The sequence below is a fragment of the Zonotrichia albicollis genome, unplaced genomic scaffold (genome assembly GCF_047830755.1).
Source record: "Zonotrichia albicollis isolate bZonAlb1 unplaced genomic scaffold, bZonAlb1.hap1 Scaffold_198, whole genome shotgun sequence".
Taxonomy (NCBI): Eukaryota; Metazoa; Chordata; class Aves; order Passeriformes; family Passerellidae; genus Zonotrichia; species Zonotrichia albicollis.
In genome coordinates this window covers 17,793-39,883 of record NW_027428387.1, presented here as the reverse complement: position 1 = coordinate 39,883, position 22,091 = coordinate 17,793, and the positions used below count along the sequence as shown (strand labels likewise).

The window sequence follows — 22,091 nt, the reverse complement described above, 5'->3', positions numbered from 1 at the left end:
CAAAAAATCCCAAATTCCCCTTTGAGAACCCCAAAATCCCTTCCCCCAATCTCCCTTTAGGAACCCCAAAAATTCCGCTCTGAAAATCCCAAATCCCTTCCCCAAATTTCCCATTGGAACCCCAAAAATTCCTCCTGAAAATCCCAATCCCTTCCCCAAAATCCCCCTTTAAGAACCCCAAAATTCCCCTTAAAAGAACCCCAAAAAATCCCCTCTGAAAATCCCAAATCCCCCTTTAGGAACCCCAAAATTCCCCTTGAAAAACCCCAAAAAATCCTCATTGCAAATCCCAAATCCCTTCCCCAAAATCCCCTTTAAAATAACCCAAAACTCCTCTTTAGGAACCCCAAAAATTCCTCATTGGAGACCCCAAATTCCCCATTGGAAACCCCAAAATCCCCTCTGAAAATCCCAAATTCCTTCCCCAAATTCCCCTTTGAGAACCCCAAAAATTCCTCCTGAAAATCCCAAATCCCTTCCCCAAAATCCCCCTTGAAGAACCCCAAAATTCCCCTTGAGGAACCCCAACAATTCCTCATTGCAGACCCCAAAATCCCTCCTGGCACCCCCAAATCCCAAATTCCCCATGGGGCGCTGCCGGAACAGCTCCTTCTCCCCAAAGCTGAACTCGGGCACCAGCGGGGCCCTGCAAGGAAAATTGGGGGGTTCAGGGACATTCAGGAGCTTTTTGGGGGGTTTGGTGCCAAATTTCAGCTCCAAATTCCCATTGGAAACGGCCAAAATGTGATTTGGAAACGGCAAAATCCTTCCTAAAATTCCACTTGAAAAATCTCAAATCCCTTCCCAAAAATCCTCCTTTAGGAACCCCAAAATTCCCCTTAAAAGGACCCAAAATCCCCCTTTAGGAACCCCAAAATTCCACTTGGAAACCCCAAATCCCTTCCCCAGAATCCCCCTGGAAAATGCAAATCCCTTCCTGAAAATTCCCCTTTAGGAACCCTAAAATTCCCCTTAAAAGAACCCAAAATTCCTCTTTAGGAACCCCAAAATTCCCTTTGAGGAACCCCAAAAATTCCACTTGAAAACCCCAAAATCCCTTCCCCAGAATCCCCCTGGAAACCCCAAAATCCCTTCCCCAAAATTCCCTTTGGAACCCCCAAAAAATCCCCTCTGAAAATCCCAAATTCCCCTTTGAGAACCCCAAAATTCCTTCCCCAAATCTCCCTTTGGGAACCCAAAAAATCCCCTCTGGAAATCCCAAATTTCCCATTGGAACCCCAAAAATTCCTCCTGAAAATCCCAAATCCCTTCCCCAAAATCCCCCTTAAAATAACCCAAAATTCCTTTTGAGAAACCCCCAAAAAATCCCCTCTGAAAATCCCAAATTCCCCTTTGAGAACCCCAAAATCCCTTCCCCAAATCACCCTTTGGGAACCCCAAAAAATCCCCTCTGAAAATCCCAAATTCCTTCCCCAAATTCCCCATTGGAACCCCAAAAATTCCTCCTGAAAATCCCAAATCCCTTCCCCAAAATCCCCCTTTAAGAACCCCAAAATTCCCCTTAAAATAACCCAAAATTCCCCTTAAAAGAACCCCAAAAAATCCCCTCTGAAAATCCCAAATTCCCCTTTGAGAACCCCAAAATTCCTTCCCCAAATCTCCCTTTAGGAGCCCCAAAATTCCACTGGGAAATCCCAAATTCCTTCCCCAAATTCCCCATTGGAACCCCAAAAATTCCTCCTGAAAATCCCAAATCCCTTCCCCAAAATCCCCCTTTAAGAACCCCAAAATTCCCCTTGAGGAACCCCAACAATTCCTCATTGGAGCCCCCAAAATCCCTCCTGGCACCCCCAAATCCCAAATTCCCCATGGGGCGCTGCCGGAACAGCTCCTTCTCCCAAAGCTGAACTCGGGCACCAGCGGGGCCCTGCAAGGAAAATTGGGGGGTTCAGGGACATTCAGGAGCTTTTTGGGGGGTTTGGTGCAAAATTTCAGCTCCAAATTCCCATTGGAAACGGCCAAAATGTGATTTAGAAACGGCAAAATCCTTCCTAAAATTCCACTTGAAAAATCTCAATTCCCTTCCCCAAAATTCCCCTTTAAGAACCCCAAAATTCCCTTTAAAAGAACCCAAAATCCCTCTTTAGGAACCCCAAAAATTCCAGTTGGAAACCCCAAATCCCTTCCCAAGAATCCACCTGGAAATTCCAAATCCCTTCCTGAAAATTCCCATTGGAACCCCCAAAAAAATCCCCTCTGAAAATCCCAAATTCCCCTTTGAGAACCCCAAAATCCCTTCCCCAAATCTCCCTTTGGGAACCCCAAAAATTCCACTCTGAAAATCCCAAATTCCTTCCCCAAAATTCCCCATTGAAGAACCCCAAAAATTCCTCCTGGAAATCCCAAATCCCTTCCCCAAAATCCCCCTTTAAGAACCCCAAAATTCCCTTTGAGGAACCCCAAAAATTCCCTCTGAAAATCCCAAATTTCCCATTGGAACCCCAAAAATTCCTCCTAGAAATCCCAAATCCCTTCCCCAAAATCCCCCTTTAAATAACCCCAAAATTCCCTTTGGAACCCCCAAAAAATCCCCTCTGAAAATCCCAAATTCCCCTTTGAGAACCCCAAAATTCCTTCCCCAAATCTCCCTTTGGCAACCCCAAAATTCCCCTCTGAAAATCCCAAATTCCTTCCCCAAATTCCCCATTGGAACCCCAAAAATTCCTCCTGAAAATCCCAAATCCCTTCCCCAAAATCCCCCTTTAAGAACCCCAAAATTCCCCTTAAAAGAACCCAAAATTCCTCTTTAGGAACCCCAAAATTCCACTTAAAAACCCCAAATCCCTTCCCCAAAATTCCCTTTGGAACTCCCAAAAAATCCCCTCTGAAAATCCCAAATTCCCCATTGGAACCCCAAAAATCCCTCCTGGAAATCCCAAATCCCTTCCCCAAAATCCCCCTTTAAAATAACCCAAAATTCCCTTTGAGGAACCCCAAAAAATCCCCTCTGGAAATCCCAAATTCCCCATTGGAACCCCAAAAATTCCACTCTGAAAATCCAAAACCCTTCCCCAAAATCCTCCTTTAAGAACCCCAAAATTCCCCTTAAAAGAACCCAAAATTCCTCTTTAGGAACCCCAAAATTCCACTTGGAAACCCCAAATCCCTTCCCCAAAATTCCCTTTGGAACCCCCAAAAAATCCCCTCTGGAAATCCCAAATTCCCCTTTGGAACCCCAAAATTCCTTCCCCAAATCTCCCTTTGGGAACCCCAAAATCCCCCTTAAAAGAACCCAAAATTCCTCTTGAGGAACCCCAAAAATTCCTCCTAGAAATCCCAAATCCCTTCCCCAAATTTCCCTTTAGGAACCACAAAATTCCCCTTGAGGAACCCCAAAAAATCCCCTCTGAAAATCCCAAATTCCCCTTTGAGAACCCCAAAATTCCTTCTCCAAATCTCCCTTTGGGAACCACAAAAAATCCCCTCTGAAAATCCCAAATTCCTTCCCCAAATTCCCCATTGGAACCCCAAAAATTCCTCCTGAAAATCCCAATTCCCTTCCCCAAAATCCCCCTTTAAGAACCCCAAAATTCCCCTTGAGGAACCCCAACAATTCCTCATTGCAGACCCCAAAATCCCTCCTGGCACCCCCAAATCCCAAATTCCCCATGGGGCGCTGCCGGAACAGCTCCTTCTCCCCAAAGCTGAACTCGGGCACCAGCGGGGCCCTGCAAGGAAAATTGGGGGGTTCAGGGACATTCAGGAGCTTTTTGGGGGGTTTGGTGCAAAATTTCAGCTCCAAATTCCCATTGGAAACGGCCAAAATGTGATTTGGAAACGGCAAAATCCTTCCTAAAATTCCACTTGAAAAATCTCAAATCCCTTCCCCAAAATCCCTCTTTAAGAACCCCAAAATTCCCCTTAAAAGAACCCAAAATTCCTTTTTAGGAACCCCAAAATTCCCTTTGAGGAACCCCAAAAACTCTGCTCTGAAAATCTCAAATTTTCCATTGGAACCCCAAAAATTCCTCCTGAAAATCCCAAATCCCTTCCCCAAAATCCCCTTGAGGAACCCCAATAATCCCCTCTGAAAATCCCAAATCCCTTCTAGAAAATTCCACTTGAGGAACCCAAAATTCCTTCCCCAAATCTCCCTTTAGGAACCCCAAAAAATCCCCTCTGAAAACCCCAAATTCCTTCCCCAAATTCCCCATTGGAACCCCAAAAATTCCTCCTGGAAACCCCAAATCCCTTCCCCAAAATCCCCCTTTAGGAACCCCAAAATTCCCCTTAAAAGGACCCAAAATTCCCCTTAAAAGAAACCCAAAATTCCCTTTGAGGAGCCCCCAAAAAATCCCCTCTGAAAATCCCAAATTCCCCTTTGAGAACCCCAAAATTCCTTCCCCAAATCTCCCTTTGGGAACCCCAAAATTTCCACTCTGAAAATCCCAAATTCCCCTTTGAGAACCCCAAAATTCCTTCCCCAAATCTCCCTTTAGGAACCCCAAAAAATCCCCTCTGAAAATCCCAAATTCCTTCCCCAAATTCCCCATTGGAACCCCAAAAATTCTGCTTTGAAAATCCCAAAATTCCTTCCCAAAATCCCCCTTTAAGAACCCCAAAATTCCCCATAAAAGAACCCAAAATTCCTCTTTAGGAACCCCAAAATTCCACTTGGAAACCCCAAATCCCTTCCCCAAAAATTCCCTTTGGAACCCCCAAAAAATCCCCTCTGAAAACCCCAAATTCCCCTTTGAGAACCCCAAAATCCCTTCCCCAATTCTCCCTTTAGGAACCCCAAAATCTCCCTTTAAGAACCCCAAAAAATCCCCTCTGAAAATCCCAAATTCCCCTTGAGGAACCCCAAAAATTCCTCCTGAAAATCCCAAATCCCTTCCCCAAAATTCCCCTTGAGGAACCCCAAAATCCCCCTTAAAAGAACCCCAAAAAATCCCCTCTGAAAATCCCAAATTCCCCTTTAAGAACCCCAAAATTCCCTTTGAGGAACCCCCAAAAAATCTCCTCTGAAAATCCCAAATTCCTTCCCCAAATTCCCCATTGGAACCCCAAAAATCCCTCCTGAAAATCCCAAATTCCTTCCCCAAAATCCCCCTTTAAGAACCCCAAAATTCCCCTTGAGGAACCCCAAAAATTCCTCCTGAAAATCCCAAATCCCTTCCCCAAAATCCCCCTTTAAGAACCCCAAAATCCCCCTTTAAGAACCCCAAAATTCCCCTTGAGGAACCCCAACAATTCCTCATTGGAGCCCCCAAAATCCCTCCTGGCACCCCCAAATCCCAAATTCCCCATGGGGCGCTGCCGGAACAGCTCCTTCTCCCCAAAGCTGAACTCGGGCACCAGCGGGGCCCTGCAAGGAAAATTGGGGGGTTCAGGGACATTCAGGAGCTTTTTGGGGGGTTTGGTGCAAAATTTCAGCTCCAAATTCCCATTGGAAACGGCCAAAAATGTGATTTGGAAACGGCAAATTCCTTCCTAAAATTCCACTTGAAAAATCTCAAATCCCTTCCCCAAAATCCCCCTTTAGGAACCCCAAAATTCCCCTTAAAAGGACCCAAAATCCCCCTTTAGGAACCCCAAAATTTCCCTTAAAAGAAACCCAAAATTCCCTTTGAGGAACCCCAAAAAATCCCCTTTGGAAATCCCAAATTCCCCATTGGAACCCCAAAAATTCCACTCTGAAAATCCCAAACCCTTCCTGAAAATTCCACTTCAGGAACCCCAAAAAATCCCCTCTGAAAATCCCAAATCCCTTCTAGAAAATTCCACTTGAGGAACCCAAAATCCCTTCCCCAAATCTCCCTTTAGGAACCCCAAAATTGCCCTTGAGGAACCCCCAAAAAATCCCCTCTGAAAATCCCAAATTTCCCTTTAAGGACCCCAATTCCCTTCCCCAAAATCCCCTTAAAATAACCCAAAATTCCCTTTAGGAACCCCAAAAAATCCTCATTGCAAATCCCAAATCCCTTCCCCAAAATCCCCCTTTAAGAACCCCAAAATTCCCCTTGAGGAACCCCAACAATTCCTCATTGGAGCCCCCAAAATCCCTCCTGGCACCCCCAAATCCCAAATTCCCCATGGGCGCTGCCGGAACAGCTCCTTCTCCCCAAAGCTGAACTCGGGCACCAGCGGGGCCCTGCAAGGAAAATTGGGGGGTTCAGGGACATTCAGGAGCTTTTTGGGGGGTTTGGTGCAAAATTTCAGCTCCAAATTCCCATTGGAAACGGCCAAAATGTGATTTGGAAACGGCAAAATCCTTCCTAAAATTCCACTTGAAAAATCTCAATTCCCTTCCCTAAAATCCCCCTTTAAGAACCCCAAAATCCCCTTTAAAAGAACCCAAAATCCCCCTTTAGGAACCCCAAAATTCCCTTTGAGGAACCTCAAAAACTCTGCTCTGAAAATCCCAAATTCCTTCCCAAATTCCCCATTGGAACCCCAAAATTCCCCTTAAAAGAACCCCAAAATTCCCTTGAGGAACCCCAAAAAATCCCCTCTGAAAATCCCAAATTCCCCTTTGAGAACCCCAAAATTCCTTCCCCAAATTCCCCATTGGAACCCCCAAAAAATCCCCTCTGGAAATCCCAAATTCCCCATTGGAAGCCCCAAAAATTCCTCCTGGAAATCCCAAATCCCTTCCCCAAAATCCCCCTTGAAGAACCCCAAAATTCCCCTTGAGGAACCCCAACAATTCCTCATTGCAGACCCCAAAATCCCTCCTGGCACCCCCAAATCCCAAATTCCCCATGGGGCGCTGCCGGAACAGCTCCTTCTCCCCAAAGCTGAACTCGGGCACCAGCGGGGCCCTGCAAGGAAAATTGGGGGGTTCAGGGACATTCAGGAGCTTTTTGGGGGGTTTGGTGCAAAATTTCAGCTCCAAATTCCCATTGGAAACGGCCAAAATGTGATTTGGAAACGGCAAAATCCTTCCTAAAATTCCACTTGAAAAATCCCAAATCCCTTCCCCAAAATCCCCCTTTAGGAACCCCAAAATTCCCCTTAAAAGGACCCAAAAACCCCCTTTAGGAACCCCAAAATTCCCTTTAAAAGAACCCAAAATTCCTCTTTAGGAACCCCAAAAATTCCTCCTAGAAATCCCAAATCCCTTCCCCAAAATCCCCCTTTAAGAACTCCAAAATCCACTTAAAAGAACCCCAAAATTCCCTTTGAGGAACCCCCAAAAAATCCCCTCTGAAAATCCCAAATTCCCCTTTGAGAACCCCAAAATTCCTTCCCCAAATCTCCCTTTAAGAACCCCAAAAATTCCACTTGGAAATCCCAAATCCCTTCCCCAAAAATTCCCTTTGGAACCCCCAAAAAATCCCCTCTGAAAATCCCAAATTCCCCATTGGAACCCCCAAAAAATCCCCTCTGAAAATCCCAAATTCCTTCCCCAAATTCCCCATTGGAACCCCAAAAATTCCTCCTGAAAATCCCCAATCCCTTCCCCAAAATCCCCCTTTAAGAACCCCAAAATTCCCCTTTAAAAGAACCCAAAATTCCTCTTTAGGAACCCCAAAAATTCCTCCTGAAAATCCCAAATCCCTTCCCCAAAATCCCCCTTTAAGAACCCCAAAATTCCCCTTGAGGAACCCCAACAATTCCTCATTGGAGCCCCCAAAATCCCTCCTGGCACCCCCAAATCCCAAATTCCCCATGGGGCGCTGCCGGAACAGCTCCTTCTCCCCAAAGCTGAACTCGGGCACCAGCGGGGCCCTGCAAGGAAAATTGGGGGGTTCAGGGACATTCAGGAGCTTTTTGGGGGGTTTGGTGCAAAATTTCAGCTCCAAATTCCCATTGGAAACGGCCAAAATGTGATTTGGAAACGGCAAAATCCTTCCTAAAATTCCACTTGAAAAATCTCAAATCCCTTCCCCAAAATCCCCATTTAGGAACCCCAAAATTCCCCTTAAAAGAACCCAAAATCCCTCTTTAGGAACCCCAAAATTCCCTTTGGAACCCCCAAAAAATCCCCTCTGAAAATCCCAAATTCCCCACTGGAACCCCAAAAATTCCTCCTGAAAATCCCAAATCCCTTCCCCAAAATCCCCCTTTAGGAACCCCAAAATTCCCCTTAAAAGGACCCAAAATCCCCCTTTAAGAACCCCAAAATTCCCTTCAAAAGAACCCAAAATTCCTCTTTAGGAACCCCAAAAATTCCACTTGGAAATCCCAAATCCCTTCCCAAAAATTCCCTTTGGAACCCCCAAAAAATCCCCTCTGAAAATCCCAAATTCCCCTTTGAGAACCCCAAAATCCCTTCCCCAAATCTCCCTTTAGGAACCCCAAAATTTCCTCATTGGAGACCCCAAATCCCACTTTGGGAGCCCCAAAATTCCACTTAAAAACCCCAAAATCCCTTCCCCAAATCTCCCTTTGGAAACCCCAAAATTCCCTTTGAGGAACCCCAAAAAATCCCCTCTGAAAATCCCAAATTCCCCATTGGAACCCCAAAAATCCCTCCTGGAAATCCCAAATCCTTTCCTCAAATTCCTTCCCCAAAATCTCCCTTTAGGAACCCCAAAATTCCCTTAAAAGAACCCCAAAATTCCCTTGAGGAACCCCAAAAAATCCCCTCTGAAAATCCCAAATTCCTCTTTGAGAACCCCAAAATTCCTTCCCCAAATTCCTTCCCCAAATTCCCCATTGGAACCCCAAAAATTCCTCCTGAAAATCCCAAATCCCTTCCCCAAAATTCCCTTTGAGGAACCCCCAAAAAATCCCCTCTAAAAATCCCAAATTCCCCTCTGAGAACCCCAAAATTCCTTCCCCAAATCTCCCTTTGGGAACCCCAAAATTCCCTTTGAGGAACCCCAAAAATTCCTCCTAGAAATCCCAAATCCCTTCCCCAAAATCCCCCTTTAAGAACCCCAAAATTCCCTTTGACGAACCCCCAAAAAATCCCCTCTGAAAATCTCAAATTCCCCATTGAAACCCCAAAAATTCCTCCTGGAAATCCCAAATCCCTTCCCCAAAAATTCCCTTTGGAACCCCCAAAAAATCCCCTCTGAAAATCCCAAATTCCCCTTTGAGAACCCCAAAATCCCTTCCCCAAATCTCCCTTTAGGAACCCCAAAAAATCCCCTCTGAAAATCCCAAATTCCTTCCCCAAAATTCCCCATTGGAACCCCAAAAAATCCTCCTGGAAATCCCAAATCCCTTCCCCAAAATCCCCCTTTAAGAACCCCAAAATTCCCCTTGAGGAACCCCAACAATTCCTCATTGGAGCCCCCAAAATCCCTCCTGGCACCCCCAAATCCCAAATTCCCCATGGGGCGCTGCCGGAACAGCTCCTTCTCCCCAAAGCTGAACTCGGGCACCAGCGGGGCCCTGCAAGGAAAATTGGGGGGTTCAGGGACATTCAGGAGCTTTTTGGGGGGTTTGGTGCAAAATTTCAGCTCCAAATTCCCATTGGAAACGGCCAAAATTGTGATTTGGAAACGGCAAAATCCCATTCAAGAATGGCAAATTCCTTCCTAAAATTCCACTTGAAAAATCCCAAATCCCTTCCCCAAAATCCCCCTTTAAAAAACCTAAAATTTCCCTTAAAAGAACCCAAAATTCCCTTTGAGGAACCCCAAAAAATCCCCTCTGAAAATCCCAAATTCCCCATTGGAACCCCAAAAATTCCTCCTGAAAATCCCAAATCCCTTCCCCAAATTTCCCCATTGGAACCCCAAAAAATCCCCTCTGAAAATCCCAAATTCCTTCTAGAAAATTCCACTTGAGGAACCCCAAATCCCTTCCCCAAAATTCCCTTTAGGAACCCCCAAAAATTCCACTAGAAAATCCCAAATCTCTTCCCCAAATCTCCCTTTAGGAACCCCAAAAATTCCTCCTGGCAACCCCAAATCCCTTCCCCAAAATCCCCCTTTAAGAACCCCAAAATTCCCCTTGAGGAACCCCAACAATTCCTCATTGGAGACCCCAAAATCCCTCCTGGCACCCCCAAATCCCAAATTCCCCATGGGGCGCTGCCGGAACAGCTCCTTCTCCCCAAAGCTGAACTCGGGCACCAGCGGGGCCCTGCAAGGAAAATTGGGGGGTTCAGGGACATTCAGGAGCTTTTTGGGGGGTTTGGTGCAAAATTTCAGCTCCAAATTCCCATTGGAAACGGCCAAAATGTGATTTGGAAACGGCAAAATCCTTCCTAAAATTCCACTTGAAAAATCCCAAATCCCTTCCCCAAAATCCCCCTTGAAGAACCCCAAAATTCCCCTTAAAAGAACCCAAAATCCCCCTTTAGGAACCCCAAAATTCCCCTTAAAAGAACCCAAAATCCCTCTTTAGGAACCCCAAAAATTCCACTTGGAAACCCCAAATCCCTTCCCCAGAATCCCCCTGGAAACACCAAAATCCTTTCCCAAAAATTCCCTTTGGAACCCCCAAAAAATCCCCTCTGAAAATCCCAAATTCCCCTTTGAGAACCCCAAAATTCCTTCCCCAAATCTCCCTTTGGAACCCCCAAAAAATCCCCTTTGAGAACCCCAAAATTCCTTCCCCAAATTCCCCATTGGAACCCCAAAAATTCCACTCTGAAAATCCCAAATCCCTTCCCCAAAATCCCCCTTGAAGAACCCCAAAATTCCCCTTGAGGAACCCCAACAATTCCTCATTGGAGCCCCCAAAATCCCTCCTGGCACCCCCAAATCCCAAATTCCCCATGGGGCGCTGCCGGAACAGCTCCTTCTCCCCAAAGCTGAACTCGGGCACCAGCGGGGCCCTGCAAGGAAAATTGGGGGGTTCAGGGACATTCAGGAGCTTTTTGGGGGGTTTGGTGCAAAATTTCAGCTCCAAATTCCCATTGGAAACGGCCAAAATGTGATTTGGAAACGGCAAAATCCTTCCTAAAATTCCACTTGAAAAATCCCAAATCCCTTCCCCAAAATCTCCCTTTAAGAACCCCAAAATTCCCCTTAAAAGAACCCAAAATCCAACTTTAGGAACCCCAAAAATTCCACTTGGAAATCCAAATCCCTTCCCCAAAATTCCCTTTGGAACCCCCAAAAAATCCCCTCTGAAAATCCCAAATTCCCCTTTGAGAACCCCAAAATTCCTTCCCCAAATCTCCCTTTAGGAACCCCAAAATTCCCCTTGAAAAATCCCAAAAAATCCTCATTGCAAATCCCAATTCCCTTCCCCAAAATCCCCCTTTAAGAATCCCAAAAATTCCCCTTAAAAGAACCCAAAATTCCTCTTTAAGAACCCCAAAATTCCCCTTAAAAGAACCCCAAAATTCCCTTTGAGGAACCCCCAAAAAATCCCCTCTGAAAATCCCAAATTCCCCATTGGGAACCCCAAAATCCCTTCCCCAAATCTCCCTTTGGGAACCCCAAAAAATCCCCTCTAAAAATCCCAAATTCCTTCCCAAAATTCCCTTTAGGAACCCCAAAAAATCCACTTGGAAATCCCAATTCCCTTCCCCAAAATCCCCCTTTAAGAACTCCAAAATTCCCCTTAAAAGAACCCAAAATCCCTTTTTAGGAACCCCAAAAATTCCACTTAAAAACCCCAAATCCCTTCCCCAAAAATTCCCTTTGGAACCCCCAAAAAATCCCCTCTGAAAATCCCAAATTCCCCTTTGAGAACCCCAAAATCCCTTCCCCAAATCTCCCTTTAGGAACCCCAGAAATTCCATTTTGGGAACCCCAAAATTTCCCTTGAGGAACCCCAAAAAATCCTCATTGCAAATCCCAATTCCCTTCCCCAAAATCCCCCTTTAGGAACCCCAAAATCCCCTTTAAAAGAACCCAAAATTCCTCTTTAGGAACCCCAAAAATTCCACTTGGAAACCCCAAAATTCCCTTTGGAACCCCTAAAAAATCCCCTCTGAAAATCCCAAATTCCCCTTTGAGAACCCCAAAATTCCTTCCCCAAATCTCCCTTTGGGAACCCGAGAAATTCCACTTAAATCCCAATTTATCCCCCCAAAAATCCCCCATTTTAGACCCCGAATCACCCCCAAAAATCCCAAATTATCACTCTAAAACCACCCCAAAATCCCCATTTCTCCCCAAAAATATGGATTTATCCCACAAATCCCCATTTATCCCCCAAAATCCCAAATTATCACCCAAATCCGTGATCTTTCCCGCCAAATTTTCCATTTACCACCTCAAAACTCCTCCCCTCACGGACCCCAAAATCCCCATTTACCACCCCAAAACCCACTTTAAAATCCCCCATAATCCCAAATTATCACCCCAAAATCCCAAATTATCACCCCAAAACCACCCCAAAATCCACATTTCTGCAACAAAATCCACATTTATCCCCCCAAAATTCACATTTCTCCCACCAAATCCCTGATATTTCCCTCCAAATCTTCCATTTACCACCCCAAAACCCCTCCCCTCACGGACAGCAAAATCCCCATTTACCACCCCAAAACCGACCCCAAAACCCCCCAAAATCCCAAATTATCCCCCCAAAATCACCCCAAAATCCACATTTCTGCCCCAAAATCCACATTTATCCCCCCAAAATTCACATTTATCCCACCAAATCCCTGATATATCCTTCCAAATCTTCCATTTACCACCTCACAACCCCTCCCCTCACGGAGGATTTACCGGCCCAAAACCGACCCCAAACCCCCTCAAAATCCCAAATTATCACCCCAAAATCCACCAAAATCCCGATTTCTCTCCCCAAATCCCCCATTTAACACCCCCAAATCCCCATTTCTGCCCCAAAATCCCGATTTTGCCCCAAAATCCCACCCGTATTTGAGGGCGATCCTGACCAAGCCCGTCCTGCCCAGCAGCCGCAGCGCCCCCGGCCGGGCCTCCAGGAACCCCAAAATCTCCTCAAATCCACCCAAAATCCCAAATTATCACCCCAAAATCCACATTTCTGCCCCAAAATCCACATTTATCCTCCCAAAATTCACATTTATCCCTCCAAATTCTGATTTATACCTTCCAAATCTTCCATTTACCACCTCAAAACCCCTCCCCTCACGGAGGTTTATCAGCCCAAAACCGACCCCAAACCCCCTCAAAATCCCAAATTATCACCCCAAAATCCCAAAAAATCCCGAGTTCTCTCCCCAAATCCCCCATTTAACACCCCCAAATCCCCATTTTTGCCCCAAAATCCCGATTTTTGCCCCAAAATCCCACCCGGCTTTGAGGGCGATCCTGACCAAGCCCGTCCTGCCCAGCAGCCGCAGCGCCCCCGGCCGGGCCTCTAGGGACCCCAAAATCCCCTCAAATACCCCCAAAATCCCAAATTATCACCCCAAAATCACCCCAAAATCCCCATTTTTGCCCCAAAATCCCAAATTATCACCCAAAATCCCCATTTTTGCCTCAAAATCCACATTTATCCCACCAAATTCCTGATATATCCTTCCAAATCTTCCATTTACCACCTCAAAACCCCTCCCCTCACGGAGGGTTTACCGGCCCAAAACCGACCCCCACAACCCCTCAAAATCCCAAATTATCACCCCAAAATCCCACAAAATCCCGATTTCTCTCCCCAAATCCCACATTTAACAACCCCAAAACCCCATTTCTGCCCCAAAATCCCGATTTTTGCCCCAAAATCCCACCCGGCTTTGAGGGGCGATCCTGACGAAGCCCGTCCCGCCCAGCAGCCGCAGCGCCCCCGGCCGGGCCTCCAGGAACCCCAAAATCCCCTCAAATCCCCCCAAAATCCCAAATTATCACCCCCAAAATCACCCAAAATCCACATTTCTGCCCCAAAATCCCCATTTATCCCCCCAAAATTCACATTTATCCCCCCAAATCCCTGATATATCCTTCCAAATCTTCCATTTACCACCTCAAAACCCCTCCCCTCACGGAGGTTTACCAGCCCCAAAACCGACTCCAAACCCCCTCAAAATCCCAAATTATCACCCCAAAATCCCACAAAATCCCGATTTCTCTCCCCAAATCCCCCATTTAAGAGCCTCAAATCCCCATTTCTGCCCCAAAATCCCGATTTTGCCTCAAAATCCCACCCGGCTTTGAGGGCGATCCTGACGAAGCCCGTCCTGCCCAGCAGCCGCAGCGCCCCCGGCCGGGCCTACAAGGACCCCCCAAAATCCCCTCAAATCCCCCCAAAATCCCAAATTATCACCCAAAACCACCCCAAAATCCCCATTTTTGCCCCAAAATCCCATTTTTGCCCCAAAATCCACACTTATCCCACCAAATCCCTGATATATCCTTCCAAATCTTCCATTTACCACCTCAAAACCCCTCCCCTCACGGACCGCAAAATCCCCATTTACCACCCCAAAACCAACCCCAAAATGCCAAATTATCACGCAAAATCCCCCCAAAATCCCGATTTCTCTCCCAAATCACCCATTTAACACCCCAAATCCCCATTTTTGCCCCAAAATCCCGATTTTTCCCTCAAAATCCCACCCGCGCTTTGAGGGCGATCCTGACGAAGCCCGTCCTGCCCAGCAGCCGCAGCGCCCCCGGCCGGGCCTCCAGGGCACCCCAAAATCCCCTCAAATCCCCCCAAAATCCCAAATTATCACCCCAAAATCCACATTTCTGCCCCAAAATCCACATTTATCCCCCCAAAATCCACATTTATCCCCCCAAATCCCTGATATATCCCTCCAAATCTTCCATTTACCACCTCAAAACCCCTCCCCTCACGGAGGTTTTATCGGCCCAAAACCGACCCCAAACCCCCTCAAAATCCCAAATTATCACCCCAAAACCCCCCAAAATCCGATTTCTCTCCCCAAATCCCCCATTTAAGAAGCCTCAAATCCCCATTTTTGCCTCAAAATCCCGATTTTTGCCCAAAATCCCACCCGGCTTTGAGGGCGATCCTGACGAAGCTCGTCCTGCGCAGCAGCCGGAACCCGCCCCCCGCCGGGCCTACAGGGACCCCCCCAAAATCCCAAATTATCACCCCAAAATCCCCATTTTTGCCTCAAAATCCCCATTTTTCCCTCAAAATCCACCCGTATTTGAGGGCGATCCTGACGAAGCCCGTCCTGCGCAGCAGCTGCAGCCGCAGCGCCCCCGCGGGCTCGGGCCTCGAGCGCCTCCGGGGCCCGCCCAGGGCGATCACGGCCACGAGGCCGCCGGGGCCCGCCAGGAGATGCTCCAGGCTCGAGGCCTCCGAGGAAACCAGGCCTGAAAATAAAGAAATAAAGGGGAAAAAATATAGAAATAAAGGGGAAAAAACTTCGGAATTAAAGGGGGAAAAAATTGGGAATTATTCAGAACCCGGGCCCGGCCAGGAGGTGCTCCAGGCTTGAGGCCTCCGAGGAAACCAGGCCTGGAAATAAAGAAATAAAGGGGAAAAAACTTCGGAATTAATGGGGAAAAAACTTCGGAAATAATGGGGGAAAAAATTGGGAATTATTCAGAACCCTGGGCGGGCCAGGAGGTGCTCCAGGCTTGAGGCTGTGAGGAGACCAGGCCTGGAAATGCAGAATTAAAGAGAGAAAAATCAGAAACAAAGGGGGAAAAAATCGAAAGTAAAGGGGAAAAAAATTCAGAATTAAAGGGGAAAAAAAATCGGAATTAAAGGGGAAAAAATTGGGAATTATTGAGAACCCCGGGCCTGGCCAGGAGGTGCTCCAGGCTTGAGGCCTTTGAGGAGACCAGGCCTGGAAATGCAGAATTAAAGGGGGAAAAAAATTTGGAATTAAAGGGGAAAAAATTGGGAATTAAAGGGGGAAAAATTCAGAATTAAAGGGGAAAAAATTCGGAATTAAAGGGGAAAAAATTGGGAATTATTGAGAACCCCGGGCCCGGCCAGGAGGTGCTTCAGGCTTGAGGCCTGTGAGGAGACCAGGCCTGGAAATGCAGAATTAAAGGGGGAAAAAATTCGGAAGTAAAAGGGAAAAAAAATCGGAATTATAAGGGGAAACAAATCAGAAATAAAGGGGGAAAAAAATTCGGAATTAAAGGGGGAAAAACCTGGGAATTATTCAGAACCCCGGGCCCAACCAGGAGGTGCTCCAGGCTTGAGGCCTGTGAGGAGACCAGGCAGGGAAAATTGGAATTAAAGTGGAAAAAATTCAGAAATAAAGGGAAAAATATTCGGAAATAAAGGGGGGGGGGGGGGGAAATCGGAATTATAAGGGGAAACAAATCAGAAATAAAGGGGAAAAAAATTCGGAATTAAAGGGGCAAAAAAATTGGGAATTATTCAGAACCCCAGGCCCGGCCAGGAGGTGCTCCAGGCTTGAGGCCTGTGAGGAGACCAGGCAGGGAAAATCGGAATTAAAGTGGAAAAAATTCAGAAATAAAGGGGAAAATATTCGGAAATAAAGGGGGAAAAAATCGGAATTATAAGGGGAAACAAATCAGAAATAAAGGGGGAAAAAAATCGAATTAAAGGGGAAAAAATTGGGAATTATTAAGAACCCTGGGCCTGGCCAGGTGGTGCTCCAGGCTTGAGGCCTCTGAGGAGACCAGGCCTGGAAATGCAGAATTAAAAGGGGAAAAAAACAGAAAAAAAAGGGAAAAAATTCGGAAGTAAAGGTGGAAAAAATTTCAGAATTAAAGGGGAAAAAATTCGGAATTAAAGGGGAAAAAATTGGGAATTATTCAGAACCCCGGGCCTGGCCAGGAGGTGCTCCAGGCTTGAGGCCTGTGAGGAGACCAGGCCTGGAAAATCAGAATTAAAGTGGAAAAAATTCAGAAATAAAGGGGAAAATATTCGGAAATAAAGGGAAAAATATAGAAATAAAGGGGAAAAAACTTCGGAATGAAAGAGGAAAAAAATTGGGAATTATTGAGAACCCTGGGCCTGGCCAGGAGGTGGACCAGGCCTTAAATTTAAATATTAATTACATTCAAAATTTGTTTTTATTTTTAAAATAATTTTTAATTAAAAAATTAATACTATTTTAAACTTTTTAAAGTTTTTAATTTTTATTATTTTTAATTGAATTTTTAAAATTTTATATTTTCAATTTTCTAAATTTTTTCATCCTAATTGTTTTAATTTTAAACTTTTCCAATTTATGTTTTTTAAATTTCAATTTTTTTTTTTAGTTATATTTTATTTTAAATTTAACCCTTTCCTACTGCCCGCCATAGTGGAACAGCAGGGCAGTGTCAGCCCAAAGCCCACAGGAAACTTCCTATTTGTTTGAAATATGTAAATTTATGTAAATTTATGTAAATTTAACCCTTTCCTACCGCCGGCCATGGCGTATTCCGGAAGAGCGGCAGGAGGAACCAGCAGGGCAGTGACAGGCCAGACCCCCAAATGATTTTCTATTTATTGAAATATTTCAATTTAATTTTAATTTCATTGTGGATTTCAAATTAATTTCATTTAAATATTAACTTTAAATAAAAATATATTTACTTAAAAAATTAATTTTTATTCATAAATTTTTAATGATTTATTTTTTCTTTTATCTTAGTTTTTAATTTATAATTTTTTAATTTAATTATTTTAATTAATTAATTTTTTTAATCATTATTTTTAATTTTTAAAAACTATTTTCCCAACTTTTTAATGGATATTTTTATACATTTTTAACCCTTTCCTCAGCCCAAAGCCCATAGGACATTTTCTATTGAACTGAACTATTGAAATATACAATTTTATGCAAATTTATGCAAATTTAACCCTTTCTCACCGCCAGCCATGGCATAGTCCCTGCAGAGCAGCATTGGGAACCATCAGGGCAGCATCAGCCCAAAGCCCCCAGGACATTTCCTATTTAACTGAACTATTGAGATATGCAAATTTATGTAAATTTATGCAAATCTCACCCCCCGGCCATGGCATATTCCTGGAAGAGCGACAGCCTCAGCCAAAGCCCCCAGGACATTTTCTATTGAAAGGAACATTTAGGATAATTAAATTTATGTAAATTTATGTAAATTTATGCAAATTTAACCCTCACCGCCGGCCATGGCATAGTCCCCGGAAGAACGGCAGGCGGAACCAGCAGGGCTGTGTCAGCCCAAAGCCCCCAGGACATTTCCTATTTAACTGAACTATTGAAATATGCAAGTTTATGCAAATTTATGCAGATTTAACCCTTTCTCACCGCCGGCCATGGCATAGTCCCGGAAGAACGGCAGGCGGAACCAGCAGGGCAGCGTCAGCAGCCGCGGCTGCAGCCCCGGGAAGAGGCGCCCCGAACCCGGTGGCCCTCGGTGCAGAAATTGCCGAAGGCTCCGGCGGCCAAAACCCCGTGAGGGTGGAACCCGAACACGTAATTGCGCCCGGGGTCCAGCGGCACCGTGCGGATCAGCTGCAAAAATCGGATTTATTTTAATTTATTCTGCGTTTTCTGGGGAAATTTTGCGGTTTTTTCGGGTATTTGGGGGGATTTTTTGGAGAATTTTTGGCGATTTTTAGGGGAATATTTGGGATTTAGAGGGGCATTTAGCAGTTCTTGGGGAGTTTTATTTTGAATTTTGGGGGGGTGTTTGGTTTTTTGGTGGTTTTGTTTGATTTGACCATTTACGGTGCAGTGGCGCCCCCCTGAAGGCGGGGCGGGTGGCGGTCATCCAGAGACCCCAAAACCCCCTAAATCCCCCCAAAACCTCCCAAAATCCCCCCAAAACTCCCCTCAGGAACCCCCAAACCCCCCTAAAATCCACACCGGGACCACAAAACCCCCAAAATCCCCTCAGAAATCCCCCCCAAACCCCATTTCTTGCCATTTTCCCCTCAGGATCACCGAGATGGGGAAGTAGTCCTGGAAGTGCTTCCAGACGGGCCAGGCTCCCTGAATCCCCCCAAAACTTCCCCAAAATCCCCCTCAGGAACCCCAAACCCCTATAAAATCCACATTGGGACCCACAAAACCCCCAAAATCTCCTCAGAAATCCCCCTCAAACACCGTTTCCCCGCCATTTTCCCCTCAGGATCACCGAGAGGGGGAAGTAGTCCCGGAAGTGGTTCCAGACGGGCCAGGCGCACACCCAGGCCTGTCCCGGTCCTCCAGAGACCCCCCAAAACCCCACCCAGGTACCCCAAAATCCCCCAAAACTCCATTTAGAGACCTGAAATCCTCAAAATCCCACCAAAATCCCCTCAGAAACCCCCAGAAATCCCCCCAAACCCCGTTTCCCGCCATTTTCTGCTGAGGATCACCGAGATGGGGAAGTAGTCCCGGAAGTGGTTCCAGACGGGCCAGGCGCGCTCCAGAGACCCCCGAACCTCCCTAAATCCCCCAAAATCCTCCTCAGAAACCCCAACCCCCCCTAAAATCCACATTGGGACCCACAAAACCCCCAAAATCCCCTCAGAAATCCCCCCCTAAACCCCGTTTCCCGCCATTTTTCCCCTCAGGATCACCGAGATGGGGAAGTAGTCCCGGAATTGGTTCCAGACGGGCCAGGCACGCACCCAGGCGTGTTCCGGTCCTCCAGAGACCCCCGAACCTCCCTAAATCCCCCAAAATCCCCCTCAGGAACCCCAAACCCCCCTAAAATCCACATTGGGACCCACAAAACCCCCAAAATCCCCTCAGAAATCCCCCCCCAAACCCCGTTTCCCCGCCATTTGCCCTGAGGATCACCGAGATGGGGAAGTAGTCCCGGAAGTGGTTCCAGACAGGCCAGGCACGCACCCAGGCATGTCCCGGTCCTCCAGAGACCCCAAACCCCACCTAGGGACCCTAAAACTCCATTTAGAGACCCTAAATCCCCTCAAAATCCACCGAAAACCCCCAAAATCTCCTCAGAAACCCCCAGAAATCCCCCCCCAAACCCCGTTTCCTGCCATTTTCCCCTCAGAATCACTGAGATGGGGAAGTAGTCCCGAAAGTGGTTCCAGACGAGCCAGGCGCAGCTCAGAGACCCCCGAACCTCCCTAAATCCCCCTCAGGAACCCCAAACCCCCCTAAAATCCACACCGGACCCACAAAACCCCCAAAATCCCTCACAAATTCCCCCAAACCCCGTTCGCCATTTTCCCCTCAGGACCACCGAGATGGGGAAGTAGTCCCGGAAGTGGTTCCAGACGGGCCAGGCGGGCACCCAGGCGCGCTCCTCCAGAGACCCCCAAACCCCATCCAGGGACCCCCAAAATCCCCCAAAACTCATTTAGAGACCCCAAATCCCTCAAAATTCTCAAAATCCCCTCAGAAACCCCCAAAATCCCCTCAGAAATCCCCCCCAAACCCCCGTTTCCCGCCATTTTCCCCTCAGGATCACCGAGATGGGGAAGTAATCCCGGAAGTGGTTCCAGACGGGCCAGGCGCGCTCCAGAGACCCCCGAACCTCCCTAAATTCCCCAAAACTCCCCCAAAATCCCCCTCAGGAACCCCAAACCCCCCCTAAAATCCACACCAGGACCTCACAAAACCCCCAAAATCCCCTCAGAAACCCCCAGAAATGCCCCCAAATTCCGTTTCCCGCCATTTCCCTCGAGGATCACCGAGATGGGGAAGTAGTCCCGGAAGTGGTTCCAGACGGGCCAGGAGCGCACCCAGGCGCTCGGGCGCCCCCCGCGGCGGGGCGTGTCGCGGTCCGCCAGCAGCCACAGCCCATAGAGCAGCGCCGGCAGCCAGAGCGGGCCGCGGAGCGCCAGCACGAACAGCAGCGTGCACAGCTGGCTGCGGATCGATAGTGATCGATAGATTATCGATAATCAGCTATTGGGTTCCGTTATAGGGTTATAAATATCAATATGTAAATATTAATTTGTATATATAAATATATATACCTGTGTTTGTGTACGTGTGTGTATCGGCACGAACAGCAGTGTGCACAGCTGGCCTGCGATCGATAGTGATCGATCGGTTATCGATTGGTTATCGATCGGTTATCGATTAGCAGCTCTTAGTGATCGTTATTGGGTTAGAAATGTGAATATATTTGTATTTGTATTTATATTTATATTTATATTTGTATTTATATTTATATTTATATTTATATTTATATTTATATTTATATTTATATTAGTATTTATTCTTATACTTTACTTATATTTATATTCATAATTTATACTTATATTTATGTTAATGTTAATGTTTATTTTGTATGTTTATATTTATATTTATATTTATATTTATATATTTATATTTGTACTTATACTTTTTTTATATTTATATTCATAATTTATATTTATATTTATGTTAGTGTTAATGCTAATATTAATATTGATGTGTATGGTTATAATTATATATTTATATTTATATATTTACATTTATATTTACATTTTCATATATCTATATATTTTTATTTTTATTTTTATTTTTATTTTTATTTTTATTTTTATTTTTATTTTTATTTTTATTTTTATTTTCATTTATATGCGTGTATCAGCACCAACTGCACCGTGCCCAGCTGGCCTGCGGATCGATGGTGATCGATCGGTGTATTGATTGGTTATCGATCGGTTATCGATTAGCAGCTCTTAGTGATCGTTATTGGGTTAGAAATGTGAATATATTTGTATTTATAATTGCGTTTGTATTTATATTTATATTTATATTTATATTTATATTTATATTTATATTTATATTTATATTTATATTTATATTTATATTTATATTTATGTTTATGTTTATATGTGTGTATCAGCACAACTGCACCGTGCCCAGCTGGCCTGGGATCGATGGTGATCGATTGGTTATCGATTGGTTATCGATCGGTTATCGATTAGCAGCTCTTAGTGATCGTTATTGGGTTAGAAATGTGAATATATTTGTATTTATAATTGTATTTATAATTGTATTTATAATTGTATTTATATTTATATTTATATTTATATTTATATTTTTATTTTTATTTTTATTTTTATTTTTATTTTTATTTTTATTTTATTTTTATTTTCATTTATATGCGTGTATCAGCACCAACTGCACCGTGCCCAGCTGGCCTGGGATCGATGGTGATCGATTGGTTATCGATTGGTTATCGATCGGTTATCGATTAGCAGCTCTTAGTGATCGTTATTGGGTTAGAAATGTGAATATATTTGTATTTATAATTGTATTTATAATTGTATTTATATTGTATTTATATTTATATTTATATTTATATTTATATTTATATTTTTATTTTTATTTTTATTTTTATTTTTATTTTATTTTATTTTTATTTTTATTTTTATTTTCATTTATATGCGTGTATCAGCACCAACTGCACCGTGCCCAGCTGGCCTGGGATCGATGGTGATCGATTGGTTATCGATTGGTT

General features: G+C 45.2%; 1 protein-coding gene across 1 annotated transcript in view; it reads right to left on the bottom strand.

The window, feature by feature from the left end:
* Nucleotides 1-22,091, bottom strand: part of LOC141727696 (2-acylglycerol O-acyltransferase 2-B-like) — a 37,384-nt gene that overhangs the window by 11,044 nt on the left and 4,249 nt on the right. Inside the window, 4 exon segments of the mRNA XM_074533972.1 lie at nucleotides 14,921-15,095; nucleotides 17,984-18,083; nucleotides 18,086-18,190; nucleotides 20,326-20,503. Of these exon segments, the coding sequence (XP_074390073.1) occupies nucleotides 14,921-15,095; nucleotides 17,984-18,083; nucleotides 18,086-18,190; nucleotides 20,326-20,503 (558 nt within the window).